Source organism: Schistocerca piceifrons, chromosome 2 (genome assembly GCF_021461385.2).
Source record: "Schistocerca piceifrons isolate TAMUIC-IGC-003096 chromosome 2, iqSchPice1.1, whole genome shotgun sequence".
Taxonomy (NCBI): domain Eukaryota; kingdom Metazoa; phylum Arthropoda; class Insecta; order Orthoptera; family Acrididae; genus Schistocerca; species Schistocerca piceifrons.
This window is the reverse complement of record NC_060139.1, coordinates 252,778,671-252,805,557: the sequence shown is the minus strand read 5'-3', so window position 1 is coordinate 252,805,557 and position 26,887 is coordinate 252,778,671. Positions and strand designations below refer to the sequence as shown.

Genomic DNA, 26,887 nt, shown 5'->3' with positions numbered 1-26,887 from the left:
GCAGGTGTTGACAGATGTGAAAATTACCGAACAATCAGTTTAATAAGCCACAGCTGCAAAGTACTAACACGAATTCTTTACAGACGAATGGAAAAACTAGTAGAAGCCGACCTCGGGGAAGATCAGTTTGGATTCCGTAGAAATACTGGAACACGTGAGGCAATACTGACCTTACGACTTAGCTTAGAAGAAAGATTAAGGAAAGGCAAACCTACGTTTCTAGCATTTGTAGACTTAGAGAAAGCTTTTGACAACGTTGACTGGAATACTCTCTTTCAAATTCTAAAGGTGGCAGGGGTAAAATACAGAGAGCGAAAGGCTATTTACAACTTGTACAGAAACCAGATGGCAGTTATAAGAGTTGAGGGACATGAAAGGGAAGCTGTGGTTGGGAAGGGAGTAAGACAGGGTTGTAGCCTCTCCCCGATGTTATTCAATCTCTATATTGAGCAAGCAGTAAAGGAAACAAAAGAAAAATTTGGAGTAGGTATTAAAATCCATGGAGAAGAAATAAAAACTTTGAGGTTCGCCGATGACATTGTAATTCTGGCAGAGACAGCAAAGGACTTGGAAGAGCAGTTGAACGGAATGGATGGTGTCTTGAAGGGAGGATATAAGATGAACATCAACAAAAGCAAAACGAGGATAATGGAATGTAGTCGAGTTAAGTCGGGTGATGCTGAGGGTATTAGATTAGGAAATGAGACACTTAAAGTAGTAAAGGAGTTTTGCTATTTGGGGAGCAAAATAACTGATGATGGACGAAGTAGAGAGGATATAAAATGTAGACTGGCAATGGCAAGGAAAGCATTTCTGAAGAAGAGAAATTTGTTAACATCGAGTATAGATTTAAGTGTCAGGAAGTTATTTCTGAAAGTATTTGTATGGAGTGTAGCCATGTATGGAAGTGAAACATGGACGGTAAATAGTTTGGACAAGAAGAGAATAGAAGCTTTTGAAATGTGGTGCTACAGAAGAATGCTGAAGTTTAGATGGGTAGATCACATAACTAATAAGGAAGTATTGAATAAGATTGGGGAGAAGAGAAGTTTGTGGCACAACTTGACCAGAAGAAGGGATCGGTTGGTAGGACATGTTCTGAGGCATCAAGGGATCACCAATTTAGTATTGGAGGGCAGCGTGGAGGGTAAAAATCATAGGGGGAGACCAAGAGATGAATACACTAAGCAGATTCAGAAGGATGTAGGTTGCAGTAGGTACTGGGAGATGAAGAAGCTTGCACAGGATAGAGTAGCATGGAGAGCTGCATCAAACCAGTCTCAGGACTGAAGACCACAACAACAACAACATTTGTCCTCTAGCCATCCCTGCTTAGCCATTTTGTATTCCTGTCGATCTCATTTTTGAGATGTTTGTATTCCTTTTTGCCTGCTGCATTTACTGCATTTTTATATTTGCTCCTTTCATCAATTAAATTCAATATATCTTCTGTTACCCAAAGATTTATACTAGGCCCTTGTCTTTTTACCTACTTGATCCTCTGCTGCCTTCACTATTCCATCTCCCAAAGCTACCCACTCTTCTTCAACTGTATTTCTTTCCCCTGTTCTTGTCAATCGTTCCCTAATGCTCTCTCTGAAACTCTCTACAACCTCTGGTTCTTTCAGTTTATCCAGGTCCCATCTCCTTAAATTCCCACCTTTTTGCAGTTTCTTCAGTTTTAATCTACAGTTCATAACCAATAGATTGTGGTCTTACAATTTAAAATGTATTACAATTTAAAACCTGGTTCCTAAATCTTTGTCTTACCATTATATAATCTACACGAAATCTTCCAGTGTCTGCAGGCCTCTTCCATATATACGACCTTCTTTCATGTTTCTTAAGCTATGATTAAGTTATGCTCTTTGCAAAATTCCTCTTTCATTCCTTACCCCCATTCCTTATTCACCAACTACATTTCCTTCTCTTCCTTTTCCTACTATTGAGTTCCAGTCCTCCGTGACTTAAATTTTCATCCCATTTCACTATCTGAATAATTTCTTTTATCTCATTGTACATTTCTTCAACATCTTTGTCATCTGCAGAGCTAGCTGGCATTTAAACTTGTGCTACTGCAGTTGGCATGGGCTTCGTGTCTATCTTGGCTATGATAGCTTACTCGCACTCTTATTTTTTTATTCATTATTAAACATACTCCTGCATTACCCCTATTTGATTTTGTATTTATAACCCTGTATTCACCAGACCAGAAGTCTTGTTCCTCCTGCCACCAAACTTCACTAATTCCCACTATATCTAACTTTAACCTCTCCATTTCACTTTTTAAATTTTCTAACCTACCTACTCGGTTAAGGGATCTGACATTCCGTGCTCCGGTCTGTAGAAACCTAGTTTTCTTTCTCCTGATAATGACATCCTCCTGAGTAGTCCCCACTCGGAAATCCAAATGCGGGACTATTTTACCTCCGGAATATTTTATCCAAGAGGATGCCATCATCATTTAACCATGTAGTAAGCTACATGCCCTCGGGAAAAATTATGGCTGTAACTTCCCCTTGCTTTCAGCTGTTTGCAGTACCTGCACAGCAAGGCCATTTTGGTTTATGTTACAAGGCCAGATCAGTCAATTATCCAGACTGTTGGCCCTGAAACCACTGAAAAGGCTGTTGCCCCTCTTCAGGAACCACATGTTTGTCTAGCCTCTCAACAGATAACCCTCCATTGAAGTTGCACCTACGGTACAGCTATCTGTATCACTGAGGCACGCAAGCCTCCCCACCAATGGCAACGTCCATGGTTCATGGGGAGACAGAGAGCTTTATAGTAATCTACAAAACTAATGTCTCACTGTACCTTCTGTTTTAGTTGTTTATGAAATTTTATAATTTTTTTAAAAAAATTGTTGTATTCTATAGATTACTGGCATAATTTGGCATGAATACAATTTGCAGACCAGTCAATGAGAGTCAGGATGAAAGTATATGAGGATGTCAAAGTGACTGCTGTGAAATTCAAATAAAGATGAGTTGGTCATACAGCCAGATAAAATGGTGAAATATGGGCTAAAGAAATTTTCTGTTGGATTCTTCCAGACAAATAATGAAGGTGATAAAGTGACTGCCTAACAGAAGATGATAGACAACAATAAACAGGCAGGAAAAACTCGAACAGAGAGAGGAAGGTTGTCATCTGTGGAAATGGCCCTTACCCAGCAATGCATGAAAATGGTTAATGATTATCACAGAACTGTGTACAAACTCTTAAATTGCTACTCACTTTTGGAAGCAGAATTGCAGCTTTCCTCCAGTCAATAACCTCATCAAAAGGAAGGAGTGCCTGATCTCCGCCCAGAACAACAGGCACAGCACCAGCCTTAAGAGCTTCATAAATACGTAGTTGCATTGGTGCTGTTGACAATACTTCTCCACCCACTGGTGCTATAATCAACACAAATGTAGATTCCTTGAGCACACTTAATCGTGATGATTCTGTTCCACAGAGTCTCCACTCCCCTAAAATATCCCCTGCACCTGTCCTTCCTCTCACTGGTGAAAGCAAACACTCAAACTGAAACAGAAACTTGTCTGATGTGGAACCCCTCTCCATTCTCTTGAGATGCTCTACAATAAATGTGTCAATGTCCTGTGTATAATAACTGTCACGCTTTTTATTATTCTCGGTCTTGTGATAACTATCCACATTACCATCAAGATCATCAAGATATGCTGTACTGCTTATTTCTTTTACAGTTCTGTTTGACAGCTTCCTCAATTCACCTTGAAATGAAATCAGAATTTTTCTGCGAGCTGGCACCATCCGCGGACAATCTTGCCACACATCTCCTCCAGGCGGTCCCAGCACGGGAGGAGCTATCACGTCAAAATTGTGTCGAAATCTGGACCTTAAAAATGTTGACTGCACAATAATAGCTCGTCCAGTATCAACACCCTTGAAAGCGTCCTGACTTCCAGTGGCTAAGTCTCGCCGTCCAGTGCTCCCACTGCGCGCCAGGTTTAGGAGGATGTGGTTACGGCCATCACCACCCCAGAATGGTAATTTGTGCAATGCTTCAGTTGATATAGGTTGCTGACTGATATTACTACTTGAAACTGCTAAAGTTTCACCTACAAGCACTACAAATAAACACGCCTCGGTGGGTTCTGATGTATAGTGAGGATTGTAGCCAAGAGTCTGTTTTAGTGTTGTCTTCACAAATCCCTCAACTTCCCAGCCAGCACTGGCTATAGGAAACTTATCTGGATCATACAGAAACACTGGAAAACCTGACACTAAAGAACATCGAGAGTGATCAAAACAATTATGCATCTGACACAAATGAATTGATTCTGAAGGAATGGCTGGGAGGTGTTCTGGAAGCATGTCTGGCAAGAGACGTCCTGGAAGTGCCAGTTCCGGAGTGTTCCTCTGCACTGCCTCACGGTGAGAAACTTGAGCCTGCAAAAAAGAAGAAAAAAATACTAGAGATACATTTAAAACTGAATTGCAAATGGCAGTAAACATTACACAGATACAAACAAAACAGAAATATTAAATATATGCACTTAAATTTAAGAAAATTGCTATATTTCAAAAATATGCAATCGAAAAGCTATGTATATTTTAGTACTCTGTAAGAACCTCACACTAAGGAAAACAGAAGTGAGTGGAGTTCCACAACAACTTCTACAAAAGATTCCATTGACAGGAAAAGATCCGGGATCTTTTGCGGAGACATCCATCTCTAATGATCTTAATACTGAAGGGTAATTTAAACTCTAACCTTCTCTTCCAGGGATAGTTCCTTCCTAGACTGCTTTGATGTGGACCCATAGTTCATGGATGGAAACTTGTCTCTGACCAAGAAAATTCAACAGACAAACTGCCAATAGCGTACTGGATCTACATGGACATCAAGTAAGAACCACAATCCACTGTTCACAAAGAAGCTTTTCAAGGTCTGTTTGCTTTGGGTGCAGCTACTGTCCACAAGGAATATAAGGTCACTGTTAACAGCAGGTACGATAAACCACCAACTTTGACTGTATTAATCAATCCCACATATGAGGCCAATATGACTGTAAGTAAGCATAATATGACTTTAGATACTTCCAGTATAGTTAAAAAATGCAATGGCCATTTGCAGCAACCAATATTTCCAAAAAGATTATTCTGAGACAGAAATTAAGAAGCCTATCCTTTGTCTCCCCCCCCCCCCTTGCCCCTTCCCCCTCCATATATAACCTTTGTGCTTTTATATGATTCTCTAGCAGGGGCTACTTACACAACTTATTTGACAGGTAAAATGAACCATTTTCATCTGATGTGTTTCTCATATGATTACGATTGTCTCATATGATTACAATGGAGAATCTTCTTGCACAATAATAACTAAGAAGAAATTCTTTTTAAATTTCGTTCAGTTTAATGAAGCACACAACTAATCTTACAATATGTATATCCTGACTCTTCTGAAAAAATTATTTTTACAATTTCTGTTATATGAGAAAGTTGTAAAAAGGGTGATTGAAAAGGAAGGAAAATTAGAGTTTCACATCCCATCAGTGATTGCACCATCATGGATTAACTCTTTGAGGGACAGGTAAAAGACATAAAAATTTACCCTTGAGAGGTGTGACCAATAATTTACATATTTCAAATTTGATCCATAATAACACTTTGATTTCATTATTGTGATATAAACTGAAAGAACAATCTCAAGCAATATTTCTTGCTTTTTCTATCTGTAACATAGTCTGCCTTCACTCAATCAAAATTATCCACACAATTCATACCGAAGTTGTAATTTTTCAGCACAAGAGGGCAAGTGATACTGATTACTGTTCCATCTTTTATCCTGTGATTTACTGTGGGCACTTGATCCAATGGTGCATGACATTTAGAAATCATGTTGACCGACCTGTTATATCTACAGATAACTAACCCATCATTACTAATTCTGTAATCGAATTATCCTCTCTCAAGTTCCTTTTTTTCTTTCTGGAATTTATTGTTCCATGAGTGTGCCGACTATTGGAATGTAGGTTCCTGAACACATCACATCATATGATGTAAAGCAACTGTCCATAAAGATAATATGTTTCTTTCCATGAAGGTCACTTGTTAAATTTAAAACCACGTTCAATCGTAATCCTACTACCAAGGACTGTGAAACTTTTCCTGTATAAATATCAATTTTCAGGTTGTATGTTAATTCATCACATAACATGCACTCTTTGTACCCCCTCTTTATAGGTCTGCTTCTCATGTTTGACAGATGATCTGCCTTTGAATTTAACCATTGCTTAATCAATAGCGAGAGTCTTGGAATTTCCTGTTGAAACAATCTAGCAGCAGACAGAGTTTGTATAGTTCGTCATAATTCTGACTGTTTCTGTCAGGAGCCACAGAATAATCCCCAAGATGTAAGTTACTCAGTAACTGACTAAATCTTTTTACTGTTATTAACTGTGATGTATAACTTTCACCAGGGTCTGGATCAGTCCTGCAGTAATATCTGAAGGTAGGTTTTTCCGTAATTCCCACGCAATGACGTAGTTTTGTCTATGAAAAATAGAGCACTAAAGTGTCTATATAATTCTTGATCTCATACAAGTTACGACAGTTGGCAACTGAGTGTGTTGGCACATACATTGCAGTTTTAATAGTTAGTGGAGCAGATGTTGATGATGTGTTTACTAGTTTTGAGAAAGCCCTCAATACAGCTCCATACTCTTAACCTATCAAACAATATTTCATATCCATTGGTGGGAACAAAAGAGTTGCCTGTCTGTGTTGCATACAAATTGCTTTGTAACACTGTGTAGTTTCTTGATGTTTCATCAAAAAACTTGCAAAATAACTGACCTCAGGTTCAGTTTGTTCTTTATTTCTGCAACCACATCATTTTTTCCGATAAATAATGGCACTTGGTCAACACCTGTGGCCCCATATATCACCACTGTTGATGGAACAGAGAGTGGCACTGCACTATTTCCACTTGCCTCATCACTTTCACTGTTATCCTGAGAATCACTACTGCTCAACATGCAACTGTAAACAAAATTAGAAGATGCACAATCTGTAGTGAATGTCAGATCACTGTCATCACTTTCATCACTGTCAAGTCTGTTGTCACTAGAAGGAATTTTATCAAATAATATTCGGTAACATTCTTCCTCTGTTACTCTTTTTTGGTGAACGTATTGGATGGAGAAGAAAATTCACCGGATGTAGAAGGAGGTCACTGGTTAGTGCCACTAACAACATAGAAATACGTCTGTGAAGTATAGAAAATTCTATTCAAATAAAAAGTAATATTGCTTGTAGATTTATGGAAGGTCAACACATAAATATATACAATTACTTACCAAAAATAGTCATATAAAAAAGAGCTAGAGAGAGAAAAATGACTGACACTACCACAAACACCACCAGCAATGTATGAAATACCAGATCATTTCATAAATATGTGCAAAAGTACTGCACTGTGATTTTCCTGCCATCTAGTGAAACTTAAGTCAACAATTAATTGGTTAGTTGAGAGAATACCAACCTGAGTGGTAAACTGAGACAAATAATGCGGTTAGCTACAGTGACCACTGCCCTTTCAAAGCATCTACATATGTGGTAGGTTACGGTGATGTCCATCCTTCAAAGAGTTAATGACAAGAGTAGACTGATTTTTAACAGAATTGCCAGAGCTTTGGTAGACTTCCAAGAAAGCTACGCAGAAGAGATGAATAGCAATCCTCCAGAATTTTAAAAATTACTGAGGATAGTGGCAAACAAACAGTTATTCAAGGTAGTATGTGGAATCTGTGAGGCTGAAGACACACCACTGGACTTTCCTGTAAACTCCAATAACAAATATCACACATTTAGCCAAACAGCTGATGCATTTTAATTGCTGGCCAGAATAATATACAAGAGAATTTAAAAGAAAATTTCAGGATAGTTTAGATGACAATCACTTTGGTTTTAGGAAAAGTAAAGGTACAGAGAGGTAACTGCAATGTTATGTTTGATAATCGAAGCAAGATTTATGAAAAATAAATACACTTTCATAGGATTTATCAAAAAGCATTCAAATCAGAAAAGTGGAGCAAGATGTTTTGAATTCCACAGAAGAATACACTAGAAGGAAAGACAGGCAAATGCGTCATATGGATAAGAACTAGGAACATTAAGAATGGAACACCAAGAGAGAAGTGTTCAGATTAAAAAGTGTCTAGGGCATGGATTCTGTTTTCTCTTCTATTATTCAAAATGTGTATTGAAGATGCAATGGGGGAAATAAAAAAAATGCTAGAATAAATCTCTGTTATTTCCATCTATGGTCACAAAATTGTTTGGCCCTTAGACTACCAGTTTTGGTCAGCAATAATCATCTCCAGATATGCAGTGAAACATGGGAAAACCAAATGTAGCTAATGAACAGCCTCCATCTTAAAGCAATGAAATACACCACAATGAAAAGTGTCACTTTCAGATATGTGGAAAATACAGACTTAAAATACGATGAGGCATACCTGTTTTAAAAAATATCCTAATATAATGAAACCATGGTGACATCGTCATTGTATTGATGTCATATTTTCAGTGCATTTTTTCCACATGTATGAAAGTAATACTTTTCATTAAGGTACTTTTTACTGTTTTAAGGTGTAGACTGTACACCAGTTGTATTTGGTTATACCACATTCTGCTGATTGATAATGGTCATCACTTTCTAAAACTGGAAGTCTAAGGACCAAACCATTTTGTGATTGCAGATGGAAATAAAGAAAACTTATTTTACACTTTCTGGATCACTGTTCTGTTCAAGACTATGTCACAGCTTCTGAAGAAAGTTCAAGACTAGGATTAAAATTCAGCATGACAGGTTATCATTAATATGATTCCATGTTGACATGGCTGTTTTGTTTGAAAGTGAGGAAAAATTATGTTGTTGTTGTTGTGGTCTTCAGTCCTGAGACTGGTTTGATGCAGCTCTCCATGCTACTCTATCCTGTGCAAGCTTTTTCATCTCCCAGTACCTACTGCAACCTACATCCTTCTGAATCTGCTTAGTGTATTCATCTCTTGGTCTCCCTCTACGATTTTTACCCTCCACGCTGCCCTCCAATACTAAATTGGTGATCCCTTGATGCCTCAGGACATGTCCTACCAACCGATCCCTTCTTCTGGTCAAGTTGTGCCACAAACTTCTCTTCTCCCCAATCCTATTCAATACTTCCTCATTAGTTATGTGATCTACCCTTCTAATCTTCAGCATTCTTCTGTAGCACCACATTTCGAAAGCTTCTATTCTCTTCTTGTCCAAACTATTTATCGTCCATGTTTCACTTCCATACATGGCTACACTCCATACGAATACTTTCAGAAATGTCTTCCTGACACTTAAATCTATACTGGATGTTAACAAATTTCTCTTCTTCAGAAACGCTTTCCTTGCCATTGCCAGCCTACATTTTATATCCTCTCTACTTCGACCATCATCAGTTATTTTGCTCCCCAAATAGCAAAACTCCTTTACTACTTTAAGTGCCTCATTTCCTAATCTAATTCCCTCAGCATCACCCGAATTAATTAGACTACATTCCATTATCCTTGTTTTGCTTTTGTTGATGTTCATCTTATATCCTCCTTTCAAGACACTGTCCATTCCATTCAACTGCTCTTCCAAGTCCTTTGCTGTCTCTGACAGAATTACAATGTCATCGGCGAACCTCAAAGTTTTTATTTCCTCTCCATGAATTTTAATACCTACTCCGAATTTCTCTTTTGTTTCCTTTACTGCTTGCTCAATATACAGATTGAACAACATCGGGGAGAGGCTACAACCCTGTCTTACTCCCTTCCCAACCACTGCTTCCCTTTCATGTCCCTCGACTCTTATAACTGCCATCTGGTTTCTGTACAAATTGTAAATAGCCTTTCGCTCCCTGTATTTTACCCCTGCCACCTTTAGAATTTGAAAGAGAGTATTCCAGTCAACATTGTCAAAAGCTTTCTCTAAGTCTACAAATGCTAGAAACGTAGGTTTGCCTTTCCTTAATCTTTCTTCTAAGATAAGTCGTAAGGTCAGTATTGCCTCACGTGTTCCAGTGTTTCTACGGAATCCAAACTGATCTTCCCCGAGGTTGGCTTCTACTAGTTTTTCCATTCGTCTGTAAAGAATTCGTGTTAGTATTTTGCAGCTGTGACTTATTAAGCTGATAGTTCGGTAATTTTCACATCTGTCAACACCTGCTTTCTTTGGGATTGGAATTATTATATTCTTCTTGAAGTCTGAGGGTATTTCGCCTGTTTCATACATCTTGCTCACCAGATGGTAGAGTTTTGTCAGGACTGGCTCTCCCACGGCCGTCAGTAGTTCCAATGGAATGTTGTCTACTCCGGGGGCCTTGTTTCGACTCAGGTCTTTCAGTGCTCTGTCAAACTCTTCACACAGTATCATATCTCCCATTTCATCTTCATCTACATCCTCTTCCATTTCCATAATATTGTCCTCAAGTACATCGCCCTTGTATAGACCCTCTATATACTCCTTCCACCTTTCTGCTTTCCCTTCTTTGCTTAGAACTGGGTTTCCATCTGAGCTCTTGATATTCATACAAGTCGTTCTCTTATCTCCAAAGGTCTCTTTAATTTTCCTGTAGGCGGTATCTATCTTACCCCTAGTGAGATAAGCCTCTACATCCTTACATTTGTCCTCTAGCCATCCCTGCTTAGCCATTTTGCACTTCCTGTCGATCTCATTGAATTGAATGAACAGTATACTGAGCAAAGAATATGGACTAAGAGGAAGCTAAAGGAAGACTAAAGTACTGAGGACCACATAGTCAATGAAGTGAAGGAATTCTCCTACATGGAAGGAAAATAATAACAGATGAAGTAAAACTGACATAAGAAGCAGACAAGCACAGGCAAAAAGGGCATTTATCATTAAAACAAGACAACCAGTATTAAAATAGATCCTGAGCTGAGACAGAAAGGTCCGAGAACTTATGTCTGGAGAAAATCATTTTGCAGAAGTGGAACATAAACTGTGGGAAACCAGGCAGAAGGGAATCAAAGTATTTAACACATGAGTTATTATTACATATGAGGTGTGATTAAAAAGTGACTGGAATTTTTGTTTTTATTAAAGAATCTTTATTTATTCATCATCAACTTTGTCCCATTCAAGGTAATCCCCCTCAAATACTTACACTTTACACTCTTGCCAGCACTTTTTCCAATTTTGGAAGCACTTCTAGAACTCACTTTTCATTATGGTGTTTGAGCAATTCTGTCGCATAACTTGCAGGTAGTATTCCTTACTGACCGTACAACCATAATATAGGAACTTATGATGCACTATCCCCACTATCCCACGGTGTTCAAGAAGGACATTCACATGTGACTGAACCTGTCAATGTTTTACTTTTCTCTCTCTCTCTCTCTCTCTCTCTCTCTCTCTTTCTTTCTTTTCTTTTCAGGCAGTTTCCATTGGGCTGAGTGGGCCTTGGTTTTGATAATACCTGTACCCACTATGTTTCGTTGTGTGTTATAAACTTCTTTAGAAGTTATGGATTGATGTTAACGTCATTCAGCAACTTCTGAGTGATGTCTACATGATGCTGTTTTTGGTTGAATTTTAACAATTTTGGAACAAACTTTGCTGCTACACATTTCAAGCAAAAAAAAAAAAAAAAGCAGCAGCTTGAATGAGCCAAAGAATGTGCCAAAATCATCTTCAATTTCTCCAATGGTGACTCGGCAATTTTTCAGAACCATTTTCTTTGCTTCTTCCACATTGCCATCAGTAATCAATGAACTAGGGCATCCAGGGTGGTCGTCATCTCCACCATCACCTTGACCCTCTTCAATACATTTATACCACTTAAACTCTTGTCTTACTCATAGTAGATTTGCCAAAAGCCACAGTTAACATTTCAAATGTGGTGCTGCACTTTATTCCATTTTGCAAGTAAAACTTAATGCAAAATCTTTGATTCGCCTTTTTTGAAACCAAAAATTCGCTAAGCACTGAAAAACTCGTATAACCTTTTTGATTGTCAACAATATTCAAAACAGCTGAAAATGTAAACACAAACATGTATACCAACAAGGTAAAAAAATTTGTAAGTTTGATACATTAAGCCAGCAAAATTAAAAAATTCCCATTACTTTCTGATTACACCTCATATCTTCTTGTATAGCTGAAGGCTGGTAACTATGGATAGGAAACAAATGGATCAATTGTGTATGGATGCAGGAAGAATTTTCTACCTACAGAAACAGATGAAAGCTGTGTTGACCACAGTTGACAGACTTCAGGCTGTTTCCCTGGGCTGTGATGGCACTGAGGCAACTCCAACGAAAGTTGTGGAACTGTTGTGCCTACAGCATCACCTAGGCACTCCAATGTCACAGCTAGTCTCAACAGACCTATGTACACTTTCCTGAGAATCAATGATGAACTGTGGAATGTTCACGCAACTCTGGTTGGAACAAGAAAGTGGAGAATGACCACAAGGCTACTGGATACTGGACATTTGACTGTCCCTTTACACTTAAAACAGACCTGATGTCTTCCCCTATGGTGAGATTACATTTAAGCCAGCATGATACACCTCTTCTTTTGTGACTGGGACAGGGGCTGAACCAAGGGCATGTTTCCAGGCCACTGTAGGATTCATAAGGTAAGTAACGGAGTGTCTCAGGGAAATAGTAGGCAGGTCAGGAAGAAAGGTCCAAGATCAGTCAACATATTTTCTAGGGGAAATGTGGAGCAGGCCCTGCAGGCAGCTATTAAGAACACTGGCTGTAGCTGGATGCAAATAACAGCTAATGTTGGCACTAATGGTGCCTGTCACCTGGATTCAGAGGTTGGGTAAAGATAGCTAGCCTCACACATCGGATGGATGTTGAGCTAGCATTCTGCAGCATCATTCGCAAAACTGAAGGCAGTTCTCTGTTTTAGAACCTATTTGAGGGCTTAAGTCAGAGGGTCTGTTGTAAATGCTAGGCATGTGGTGTTCAGTTGTGTGCAAGTTGAATTCACAGGTGCTTGCTTGTGATCCACTGTTTGTCAGTTTTAGAGCGAATCATCAAAAGTTCAGTGTTACAAACAGAATGCATTCACTTTGCCACTGTCTGATGTTTTTTGCACATAAACTATTTGTTGTTGTTTACTGAATTAGATTTTCATGATGTCGGAGTAGCTGGATGATAGTGTACTTCTGTTGAAAGAGTACTGATCCCACAGGTGCTTGTGGGATCCTAGTGGTCCACAACATAAAACACTTAAAAGAAAAAGATGCTTAGCAAGAAACTGCAAAAGAGCAAGAAACTGCCAAAGTGCTTAAAATGCCAACAGAGGAAGGGAGGAAGAAAATTAACTCCCTACTATCTTCTTTTAGACAAGAAAGGTGCAAAGAGTGTACAACCTTGGGAATGAGCATTCCTGCTTGATCAGTATGAAGTGAGAAAAAACAGATGTTCTTCAGTTAGTACAGTCATGAGCACTTAGCAACAGCATTTTCATTTACTTAGTTTAATGAGAACTGTAGAAAGAGAGTATTTACTCAGCTTTGCAATATTTATCCTGTCATTTGTCCCACCCTTTATCTGATTTAAAATATTGCACAAATTCATTTCTTACTTCTGCAGGAAATCTTGTTCCAGCCAGATATGGACAATTTAAACTGCTCCTCTGAAGAAGTCATGTCTAGTGACACAGTGTACCCTTCTTCTGCCAGCACATCAACAGATACTGCATAACTGACAGATAATGGTATATACACTCTTTCTGGTTTCATTTTTTCTGGTTCTTCTTTATTTTTTATTTGTTCATGTAATTGTGGTCACCTTTGTGCTCATACGGCAAAAACTACCAAATCCACCGGTTAGTCCCTCAGCCGTTAGGGGTAAAACCCAATGGGACTCGGGGCAAGTAAGGCTAGCAACCTGCTTCCCTGGTACTTTAAATACGATGCTGGCAATAATCAGAGCAAAATGCCTCGGACCTTTGGAGGTGATGGAGTCCCACCTCTAACTGACAAACCAGGGACTCCTAAGATACGACTTGGCAAACAAATGGTAATGAGATGGGGAGCTATTAATATCAATGGGGGCTACTCTGGGAAAAAGGTAGAGCTGGCAGAGGCTGCAAGTAAGATGGGGCTGGACGTTTTAGCTGTTAGTGACATTCGGGTGAGGGGTGAGAAAGAAGAGGAAGTGGGAGAATACAAGGTCTACCTGTCAGGAGTCAAAGCAGGAATAGCACAATGGGGTGTAGGGCTTTACATCAGGAAAGAAATGGAATCCAGCGTAGTTGCAATAAGGTATGTAAACGAACGACTGATGTGGATAGATTTGACAGTGTCTAGCAAGAAAATTAGGATTGTGTCAGTATATTCCCATTATGAAGGGACAGATCAAGATAAGATGGGTAGTTTTTATGAGGCACTCAGTGATGTAGTTGTTAGAGTAAAGGACAAGGACAGTGTTCTGCTCATGGGTGATTTTAACGCCAGGATTGGAAATCGAACAGAAGGGTATGAAAAGGTTATGGGTAAATTTGGAGAGGATATAGAGGCCAACAGGAACGGGAAACAACTCTTGGATTTCTGTGGCAGTATGGGCTTAGTAATCACAAACTCCTTTTTTAAACATAAGAACATTCACCGGTATACTTGGGAAGGCAGGGGAACCAGATCTGTCATTGACTATATAATAACAGATCAGGAATTCAGGAAGGCTGTGAGGGACACACGTGTATTCAGGGGATTCTTTGATGACACTGATCATTATTTAATCTGCAGTGAAATTGGGATTGTGAGGCCGAAAGTGCAGGAGGTCACGTCCATATGTAGGAGGATAAGAGTGGAGAAACTTCAGGATAAGGAAACCAGGCACAAGTACATAACAGCGATCTCAGAAAGGTACCAGTTAGTTGAATGTAGTCAATTACAGTCATTGGAAAAGGAATGGACAAGGTACAGGGACACAGTACTAGAAGTGGCTAAAGAATGTCTTGGAACAGTAGTGTGTAAAAGTAGGATGAAGCAAACAGCTTGGTGGAATGGTACAGTCAAGGCAGCCTGTAAAAGGAAAAAGAAGGCGTATCAAAAATGGCTACATACCAGAACCCAGGTAGACAGAGAAAGTTATGTTGAAGAAAGAAACAAAGCCAAACAGATAATTGCAGCATCCAAGAAGAAATCGTGGGAAGACTTTGGAAACAGGTTGGAGACTATGGGTCAAGCTGCTGGAAAACCATTCTGGAGTGTAATTAGCAGTCTTCGAAAGGGAGGTAAGAAGGAAATGACAAGTATTTTGGACAGGTCAGGAAAACTGCTGGTGAATCCTGTGGTTGCCTTGGGCAGATGGAGGGAATATTTTGAAGAGTTGCTCAATGTAGGTGAAAATGCGATCAGTAATGTTTCAGATTTCGAGGCAGAATGGGATAGGAATGATGATGGAAATAGGATCACATTTGAGGAAGTGGAAAAAATGGTCAATAGATTGCAGTGCAATAAAGCAGCTGGGGTGGATGAAATTAAGTCGGAACTCATCAAATACAGTGGAATGTCACGTCTTAAATGGCTACACAGGATAATTGAAATGGCCTGGGAGTCGGGACAGGTTCCATCAGACTGGACAAAAGCAGTAATCACACCAATCTTTAAACATGGAAACAGGAAAGATTGTAACAACTACAGAGGTATCTCTTTAATCAGCGTTGTGGGTAAAATCTTCTCAGGTATTGTTGAAAGGAAAGTGCGAGTATTAGTTGAGGACCAATTGGATGAAAATCAGTGTGGGTTTAGGCCTCTTAGAGGTTGTCAGGACCAGATCTTTAGCTTACGGCAAATAATGGAGAAGTGTTATGAGTGGAACAGGGAATTGTATCTATGCTTTATAGATCTAGAAAAGGCATATGACCGGGTTCCTAGGAGGAAGTTATTGTCTGTTCTACAAGATTATGGAATAAGAGGCAAACTTTTGCAAGCAATTAAAGGTCTTTACATGGATAGTCAGGCAGCAGTTAGAGTTGACGGTAAATTGAGTTCATGGTTCAGAGTAGTTTCAGGGGTAAGACAACGCTGCAACCTGTCTCCACTGTTGTTCATATTATTTATGGATCATATGTTGAAAACAATAGACTGGCTGGGTGAGATTAAGATATGTGAACACAAAATAAGCAGTCTTGCATATGCGGATGACTTAGTTGTGATGGCAGATTCGATTGAAAGTTTGCAAAGTAATATTTCAGAGCTAGATCAGAAATGTAAGGACTATGGTATGAAGATTAGCATCTCCAAAACGAAAGTAATGTCAGTGGGAAAGAAATATAAATGGATTGAGTGCCAAATAGGAGGAACAAAGTTAGAACAGGTGGACAGTTTCAAGTACTTAGGATGCATATTCTCACAGGATGGCAACATAGTGAAGGAACTGGAAGCGAGGTGTAGCAAAGCTAATGCAGTGAGCGCTCAGCTACGATCTACTCTCTTCTGCAAGAAGGAAGTCAGTACCAAGACAAAGTTATCTGTGCACCGTTCAATCTTTCGACCAACTTTGTTGTATGGGAGCGAAAGCTGGGTGGATTCAGGTTACCTTATCAACAACGTTGAGGTTACGGATATGAAAGTAGCTAGGATGATTGCAGGTACTAGTAGATGGGAACGATGGCAGGAGGGTGTCCACAATGAGGAAATCAAAGAAAAACTGGGAATGAACTCTATAGATGTAGCAGTCAGGGCGAACAGGCTTAGATGGTGGGGTCGTGTTACACGCATGGGAGAAGCAACGTTACCCAAGAGACTCATGGATTCAGCAGCAGAGGGTAGGAGGAGTCGGGGCAGACTGAGGAGAAGGTACCTGGATTCGGTTAAGAATGATTTTGAAGTAATAGGTTTAACATCAGAAGAGGCACCAATGTTAGCACTGAATAGGGGATCATGGAGGAACTGTATAAGGGGGGCTATGCTCCAGACTGAACGCTGAAAGGCATAATCAGTCTTAAATGATGATGATGATGAGGATGATGATCATGTAATTGCTCTCAGAAAAATAAATGTCGTCAAAATAAACAGATAACACAGATGAACATAAAATAAAAAGATACAAAAGGCTTGATCATTCCGTAGCTTACCCTTCAAGGTATCTGTGTTCTGTCACAGTTTTGCTACTATATTACAAAATTTAAATACACAAACAGAGTAAGTACCCGCCTCCATGGCTGAGATCACTAACGCATGCTTGTGCAGTGGCACTCAACCTGGGAATAAGCTAGTTCGAATCCTGATGTTGGAAAAAATTTTCACTGCCAGTATTGGTCAGCAAGGGGAGGAGAACTGGTGACAATAAAGTTTCTGATCACCAGACTCTGTGCCAATTTTCTGGTCTAAATAGTGCCGGCACCAGGTTTCACCCTCTCCCTTCTATCATCATCATCATCATCATCATCATCATCATGTTGAAAACAAAACAAAACAAAACAAAACAAAAGGTGAAAACTGTTTGCCCTCTGAGAATAATGTGTGTTATCCTGTAAACTGTAAAGCATACACAACGAAATAGCTTATAATGCTGGTCTTCCATATATTTTACTTTACATTACTCATTTTTATTGATAGTAAGTCCTTTGCATTCACCTTACAAAATCAATGAGCGGTTCACAGATCGCACTAAACACTTCAGGAATTATTTCGGAAACAGATGCAGTTGATTTACTACATAGGTATTTGAAGCTAGTCTGTCACCTGTCACTAAGAATCACAGCATTAGTGCTAGCTTCTCTTCTGCCGATAGAGCTTCTCAATAATTAGTGTCTTACTTTGAAACTTCAATTCAGTAGCAGCTAAAAGAAGGTGAAAATCATCTACTGACATGCAGGTGAAGTTTTGGAACAAAGCAAATGATGGTTGCAGCTGCAAATCACTCATCAGAACCAAACCACCATTTCTTTCACGCCTGCACAAAAATTCAGACACCAACATTTTTCTGTGACTATATAGTTTTATTTTCACGATCAACAGCGAGCTCACCACACAAAATAAAACAACTTTTTTGTTTCCTTTCTCCATCACACTGTACTGAATATTGGTTAAGTAACTTTACTGCGACAACGTTTTTGCATCAAAAAGCAAAACACACTGTATCCCTTCTCTTCCATATGCTACAATGTAAATGCTTATTTGCAGGTATAAGTAGGTGATGGTGTGCCAAGCAAAGCCACTGCACATTACTTGCGAAGAGCATTAGCTTGTTCTTAATTTTAGTGTACAAGAGGCTTTAGACCCCAATGATAGATCAGATGTGCACCACATGCAGGATGCAGATATTGTGGTAGCAGAGTATGTGCGGTATGCATGTGCGAGTTTCTTAGGATAGAGAAACACCTCCAAGAAATTTGGAGAGGGGAGATTATCAGCATTTTTTAATTACAGAGTGTAGCATTCATCACTGCAGGTTGGAGAAAGAAAACTGTTAATTTATTATTAGTTAACTACATGAGTCTTCAGTAGCTAGTTTGACAATGCAGATGCAAGGGAGATATTTTAAATTTTGACCCTACAAATAGACAAGACTTTAATGACAGCATCAGTGGGCTATAGAGACAAGGATTACTGATCATAATATCACAGCAATGATAGCTACAAAGCTAATAAATTCATCCAGAAAGCTAGGAGACTATTTACTGGAAACAGTAGATAAATAGTTGATAGCATCCTACTTAGACAGAGAATGGATTCCATTTAGTTCCAATATAATGGACATAAAGGAATTATGGCAATGTTTCAACTGATACTAAATTATGCTCTGCAGAGGTTTATGCCAAGTTGGTGGATTAAGGGCATGACAGACCCACTGTAGTTTAATAGCAAAATTTGGAAAATGCTGAGGAATCAAAGATTGTTGCACTCTCGGGTCAAACGAGAATGTGGAAATGTCAACAGCTAAAAGTCAGTAGAAATTTGTGCAGCTGTAAAAAGATTGATGCGTGAAACATACAAATTCCTTTATCATATCTCAGTGAAGGATCTTGCCAAGAGCCCGAGAAAATAGAGGTTCTACGTAAAATCGCTAAAAGGGTTGAAGGCTTACATCCAGCCACCTGTCTACCAGTTTGGTGCGGCAATAGAAGACAGCAAAACGAAAGGAGAAGTTTTACATTTCACAATTAAAAAATGATTCACCAAGAGGATTGTACAGACATACCATCATTTGATTGTCGCAAAGACTTCAGTACGGTAAAAACAGAAATAGGCATTTCTGGGGCTGAAAAGCAATTGAAAAAGTTAAAAACAAGTAAATAACCAGGTCTGGACAGAATCTCAATTCGGTTTTCCTGAGAGTACCCGAAGCCATTGGCTCCTTACTTAGCTTGTACTTATCACAAATCTCTCATCCAGCACGAAGTTCCAAGTCAAGTATCACTTATATGCTCCTACTAGGAACAGAAAGATGCCTGAAACATTAGTACAGATCCTGAATGTGAAATAATCTGGGTGAAGACAGAAGTTAAAGATAGATCGAACATGGTAATCCAGTGCTTCAATAGACCCACTACCTCAACAATGATATGTTTTCGGAAAAACTTGTAGAAAGTTGCATTTAACTTTCTTCTCTTTTTATGGTGTTAGGGAAAAATTTCAACTTACCACCCACAGTCTGGGAGACTCAAGCGATTATGCTCTGTGCTCGGAGAGGAACGCATAACAAACTGTGCTAAATGCCTTATCACAAAATTATCTCGAGCAGACTGTCAGATAACTGACTCATGGGGGTAACATCTTCGATTTCTTCATTACAGATAGGCCCCAACTTTGGATTCTGTTAAAGCAGAGAAGGAAATACTGGGCACGAGGCTCTTATAGTATCACTGAATGTGGGTCTTAATGGAAATGTTAACGAAAGTAGAAAGATATTTCTACCTAGTAAGTGCAGCAAGAAATTGATCTCAGATTACCTAATCAGCCAACATCAAACTTCCATCTCCGAGACAGAAAAATGACGAGTATAAATACGTACAATTCAAGTGAATTGTCAAATATGCCTCAGAGGGATCTGCATTGAGCAAACTTGTGACAAAGAGCCATTGTGGTTCGACAGCCAAGTCAGAAAGTTGCTCCAAAAGCAAAGACATCTTTATTCATTGACTGAATTGCCTTTATTCATTGACTGAATTGCAGCTAAATTCTTGTAGACAAACAAAAGCCAAACAAAGCTAAAAGAAGCATAAGGAAAACCACGCATGAAGCATTCAACGATTTAAAAAATAAAATTCTTTTTGTAATTACCTGACAAAACAATCTTAAGGAGCTTAAATCTTACATTAAATCAAGAAACATAACAAAGTCAACTACCCAGTCTCTTGAAGGTCATACCATCACCCATACGGGGGATTACAGGAAGAATGCATTCTCAAACAGTTTCACTGATCATACTACAATTCCCCCTGACCAGACGATATAAAATCAACTAAAATTGTACAATGGAAGAAATTTGAAAGGACCTCATGGGATACCCATACAATTCAATACTGCGTACATGAGAGAAATTGTTCTTTTCTAGCAGCTGGCTACTGTACGTTTGATCAATACTAGTGTATTGCTCTTCAGTGTGGGACTCTTACTATGTATGACTTGCAGAAAAAACTGATACGATATAAAGAACAGTGTGTCCTGTCATGGGTTCATTTAGTCAGTGTGAAAGTGTCACATAGATCCATTGTGTGTGTGTGTGTGTGTGTGTGTGTGTGTGTGTGTGTGTGTTGGGGGGGGGGGGGGGGGGGTGCTCAACAGCAAGGTTAGCAGTGCTCTTACATATATTAAAAGATCCCACCTCATTCACATTGACCCACATGCACACTATATTTTACGTGCCTCAAGACAATGGAGAGAGGGGAAACGTGCTATACCTGGGATTAAAACATAAGTATAATGACAGAGGAGCTAAAAGAAAGGCACAGGGAAATGAGAGTGGTTGACCACTTACAAAAAACTTTGGTGAACCAGTCACCCTGTTAGCACATTAAGAACCTCTCCCCAAAATGTTAGGAAACAAGTTGGACATATTAGAAAACATCAAAACTCTCACTACATTCATTTGAATATCACTTAAAAATCTGTTGGCAGACCTGCCACTGTCCTCTAGTCTCAAAATAAAATACAGTCTAATAAAATGTGGGACACTGTGATCTATAAGCCACAAGCACCATGCACTGGAAGGTCCTCTCGCCAAGCATCATAGGGCTGCAGCCTATGTGAAAACGAATAAGGAGGACCTCGTCCCATCTGCGTAGTTGGAATGAAGTACTCCATGGCCACATTGTGGGCTTTACTAGACACATCCTACTGTCTGTCACTTCCAGCCACTAATCTTCCCACTGATGCTCGATTCTGTACTGTAACAGTGAGATGATAGCATGCAAGGAAATGACACAGTGAGCTAACTGAGGATCATGACAGGCCACCTCTACTGCTACACCTGCCCTTTCATTGCCCACAATACCCATGTGCATTGGCACCCAGCACAAAGACACTATCTTCCTCAGCCTATGTAAGTGGAGAAGGGCATCCTGAATATACTGGACTATTTTATCATCTGGATACAAGTACTGCAGAGACTAAAGAGTGATAAAGAAGTTGGAAAAGATGAGGTATTTAGTGTGAATGGCACATCTCATCTGCTTCACCACCCTCAAGACCGCAGATCGTTCTGCATCAAATACAGCGAACTCGAGGCAACAGAATCTTGAGGACATGATCCAGTTAAACAGCAGAGCAGCCCTTGCATCGACCGCTTTGTGAATACAGCTACATACTTGAGGAACTCATTTAAAATGTTGGAAAGTGACATTTTAAAACCAGAAGCAGGATGGCTATCTATTCTGTACTGAACTAAATTTCAAATTACTCTGGACCTTTGCAGTATCCATGATGGCAGTCAGTTAAAACCCCAGATTTGAGCCTGTACCTGCCCCACATTGACGGACTCCAGCATACACTTTGCACAGATCGCAAATGGCCTCGTTGGTCTTGGATAATTGGTAAATAGGTATCCCTTAGTTGGACAAGCAATGATACTGTATATTCAGTAGTAATGGGACAATCAAGTGTGTTTAAAAATCAACAAATTTTTTAGAGACAAATAAAATGTCTTATGCCAAGGACATGCGAATAAAAAGTATATTGTAAATAGCCTTCACGGGTTTGCCACCAGATCACATTGTGCAAGTTCCACAATATTTCCTCAGAGCAACTGTCCGACATCTTCAGATGGTTCAACCTTGCTCATGGCTAGGTACAACTGACGGTATCCGCACACCGATGCCCTGTTTTTACAACATGCGCGTGAATAATGCGCAGCCACGGAAATCGCGCATGCACAGTGATCTGCCATATTCAAACTCCCTCTGCCGAAAATCGCAGAGCAGTTCTCCTGCGCGTGCGCTGTATGCTGAGTTTGTCAAGTGCGGCCAGATGTTAGTCACCAACGGCCGTACTAGGCCAGTGTTATTACGAGCCTGTTACCGAAGAATCTTGATTCTCACGTCATGATTTCATAGCAGCCAATGCAGGGTCCCAGGCTGTGCTCAACTCATCAACAAGGATACGGGATTTCAGTTGAGCACAGCCTGGAACTCTGCATTGGCTGCTATTAAATCACGACACGAAAATTAAGATTCTTCGGTAACAGGCCTGTCATAACACTGGCCTAGTACGGCCATTGGTGAGTAACATCTGGCCGCACTTGACAAACGCAGCGTACAGCATACGCGCGGGAGAACCGCTCTGCGATTTTCGGCAGAGGGAATTTGAATATGGCAAATCACTGCGCATGCGCGATTTCCGCGGCTGCGCATTCTTCGTGCACGTGTTCTAAAAACGTGTGCGGACACCGTCAGTCATACCTAGCCACGAGCAAGGTTGAACCAGCTGAAGATGTTGGACAGTCACTCCGAGAAAATATTGTGGAATTTGCACAACATGATCTGGCGGCAAAACTGTGATAACTATTTACAACACATCCGCCACGAAAGCTAGTTTTTACATTCGCAGTCTTCTCACAAGATATGCCTATGAGGAAGCAAATATTGGTTGACTCATTTGAAAAGAAACTGAAATAAACCAAAAGTTTACCACACGTCCTCCTGTAATCTCATCAAAATGTTTGAAATCAACTGAAAATTTTCACACAAACAAGACTAAAAAGCTGAAAATAACTATTTAAATACAATTTTTTAAAAATATAACACAATTTAAAAATGGACGAATAAATATTAAATAATCTCTCCCAGTGCTGTACAGAGTCTTAACGCCATACAGATAGTCCCGAAAATTTGTACTTGTGAATTTTTAATAGCTATGACACTACCCGTAAATCTGAAAACATGAGGCATACATATGTAGCTGATGACAGTTTTCTGTACAAAATATTTACCTTCCAGACAAATAAATGGCTGAATATTCAAATGATTTGGCATTTGTGGACATCATCACTCATTGTCTATAAAACGGAAGGCAAACTGTAACTAAAATGAGTTAAGGTTCCTTTCTTCTTCATATATCCTTAAGGGAACCTTTGCATCCCCCATCCCTCCCTCCCCCCCCCCACCCCACCCCCCCAACTATGGCTGCAATATGTCTGGATTTCCTCAAACTGGTCCTAGTTTTGTGAGCATACAGAGGTATGCTGGAGAGATTTGTATACAGCTGTCTGGGGTGAACCTAGAACTTTTTTTTGTGTCTGTGGAAATTCAGGTGATTGGAAATAGGCAATAATAAACCTTAGTTAAAGTTCACTAAACGAGGACCTAGCTATAGATAGGTTCTTCGTTTTAGTCTATTAAAAGTCAGCAGCAAGCATGCTTAGCCACTTTCCTATGTGCATTCAGTATATTACAGAATTTTCTTTAAAGCTTTGATCATGTGTGTTTTAGAAATGGGAATAATAGAAAGGTATACTTTGTGACGTAATGTTACACACACTAAAGCTGTTTCCTGCCCCCCCCCCCCCCCCCCCAAGTTAGTTATTGACTGACCATCCTCCATCAGTTGGCACAGTGCGTGGAATGGTTTGTATAGATCAGATCGGACACTCGTGTCCTGCGGAACCCATTGCACTTTACATAACTTGTGTGCTTCAGATGATGCACGCATTTAATGTGACCATCCATCCCCCCTTTTCTTGTGACCGTCACGATTTTTCGAGCTCTGTCCCAAATCTTTTTAAAAGTAATTTGAGACACTTATCTGTGCCAGATTTAACAATTACAAAATGATTTATTCCAAATTCTATGTTCACTTCACCTGTATTGATATCCTGTTACTGAAAGGGTATTTTCCCAAATAAGTCATGTACGAAGCAATGACAAAACACAGTTTGCTCTAGAAACTACAAAAGCAATGTTGGTGACTAGAGTGAATTATTATGAAACTTGAGCTGAATGTTTTCATAGGGCTATTGAAGAATACAGACATGCTGATGAAAACTTACAGCACTGATAAATACAGTATGCCTGTTTGCACTATTCCATTTTAGAAGATACTAACAAAATATAATTTAATGTACTTTTTGTAACAAATGAAAATGATAGTTTGCATTTATTTCATTCAATTCAGACTTCTTTTGTAATATCAATTTTTTTTAATGTGTCCCGAGTTCGCCTCTAAAAACTATGGCCACCTTAACATACCTTAACTCGTACGTGGCTACTAGAACCTTAGGTGTGTACGAACATCATGCCACAAACAGCACTTTTCTACCTATCCCCATTTCTAAAATATATGTGACGAAAGTTGTAAAGATGATTTTGAGACACCCTGTATTTTCCATACTTCTTTATTGAAACAATGAGAAGCCACCGACAATGGGTGATTGCATACACTGCAATGCCGCCCTGCCTGCCAGACAACTGAATGTCCTAAATGTCATTTGCCTTCTAGTCACTGAGCTGTATAAAACTGATTTAATTTACGTTCGTTTTCCTTATTGCAAATTAGTACTATGTATGAAGGTCTCTATAATGCACTTTCACTAATCCTTGCTACTTTTATGTGTAATTTATATCTGCTGATGAGTAGAATGTGTTTGCCCACTGGTATCGTTAGCACTGAAACGTAAGCAAGGAAATATTCCCCCTCTTATGTCCCCGCTCCCTGCAGAACATTGTGGCCAGCAGCCAACTTATCACCTACAGACTGTGTGTGTTTGGCAAATTATTTGATTTGACCCACACGTCCGGGGTTTTGAGAGTTTTTGTCTGTGATCGGCATTTTAAGTGATGGCAAGCCTATCCCAGTGATAGGTCAGGTTAATTAGTTGTGTTTTAATCACAACTAGAACAATTTAATCCACAAAAGTATACAAATCCGCTTTAAATGATGAAAAGAAAAATTAGTCCATTCAGTTCATAATTAAAAGAACATGTATACTGCTTATGTTAACTTTGGCATATCCCCGTCATATGTCTTCACTTAGGGCCACCCTCTGTCAGTATAATGTGGCACTGCTTTAGTTAATCTAATTAAAGTATTACAGGGCAGTTTCACTCAGAAGAATGAATGGATAGTTCAGTCAGCTAAAACACTACAGTGCGGTTTCAGTTAAAAGAATGAGTAGTGTTGTTTTCACTTGAAAAGAAAGAATGAATAAGTCAGTCAATATGCAAAGCTACAATGGTGTTGAATCTTTTCATTTGATTGCTCACACTCGAAAAAAATAGATGAATAAGAATCCAACCGACACTTAAAACTATGACCGACTGATACAATTGTTTTCATTCAGTTGCTCCCACAGACTGGTTTCACTTGAAACAATGAATGAGTAGTCCAACCAACTGAATCGATTGTTTCCATTTGGTTGCTTCCACAGACTGGTTTCACCTGAGAAACTGACACGCCTGACGCACCACGAGAAGCTGCTGCTGGAAGGTATGAGGCAGTTCACCAGCCTCAGCACAAACACTGGGTGTGGTGCTGGCCCTGTAAGTGCCTGTGGCGAGCCTGATCCCCTCATGATGTACAGCGTCAGTTATCTTCAGGTAAGGAGGCCTCACTGACATACACACTGTGCTCCCATAGTCCAGCCATGATTGCATGAAAGCTCTGTAGAACTGGAGCAGATGTGCCCTTTCCACTCCCGAAGACCTGAGTATAAGACAGACAAAAATGTTCAGTGCCTTCTGGGCCTTTGCCTTCAGTTCCTTCGGGTGTGGTAACCATGACAGTCTGGAGTCAAAATTGAGGCCCAAAAACAACACAGAGTTCCACATATGCAATTCATATACATTAAAAATACAATGAGAACAATTAAAATAAACACACACACACACACACACACACACACACACATACTTCTATGTAGAAAAAGTTCAGCCAGACTTTGCAGTCCACTCCTGCCTCTTTACTGTAAGTGACCACTGATGAGTTGCTGCTGCAATACTGGAGGAGGAACAGAAGACTACAAACTTATCCACAAATAAGGATGATTGTATGTGGACTTCTTACCACAGATGTGTGTTTATGGCATGAGGGCAGCACTTAAAACATGGCCCCGAGTAATACCATTCTCCTGCTTGAAACTATTCGACAGCACATTACCAACTCAGTACTATCTTGGCCTATCTATCACATTGAATTAAAACATTGTAACAGGACTTCCTTTGATAAGATGAACAGATTCATGATGGGGAGATGTCCATGGAAGCCTCATTGGTGGTACTACCCTAGAATGTTGTGTGTCTAAGTAGTGTCCTACATCTTACTGATATCAAAGAATATACCTATAAAATGTTGTTTGCAGAGGAAGGCCTGCTGTATAGCTAACTCCAGCTGGGTCAGGTTGCCGCCAGTGAATTGACACCCCCTGCATCCACAATGAGTGACCTAGGAGCTGCCTGGTCTCTAACATTCAGTCC

The 26,887-nt window shown here is 39.6% G+C and overlaps 1 protein-coding gene across 1 annotated transcript in view; it reads right to left on the bottom strand.

Annotated features, from left to right (window-relative positions):
* LOC124777139 (exostosin-3) overlaps positions 1-26,887 on the bottom strand; it is a 150,544-nt gene that overhangs the window by 79,466 nt on the left and 44,191 nt on the right. The window contains exon 5 of the mRNA XM_047252433.1: positions 3,241-4,419. Coding sequence (XP_047108389.1) covers positions 3,241-4,419 — 1,179 coding nt within the window. The remainder of the gene's footprint in view (positions 1-3,240; positions 4,420-26,887) is intronic.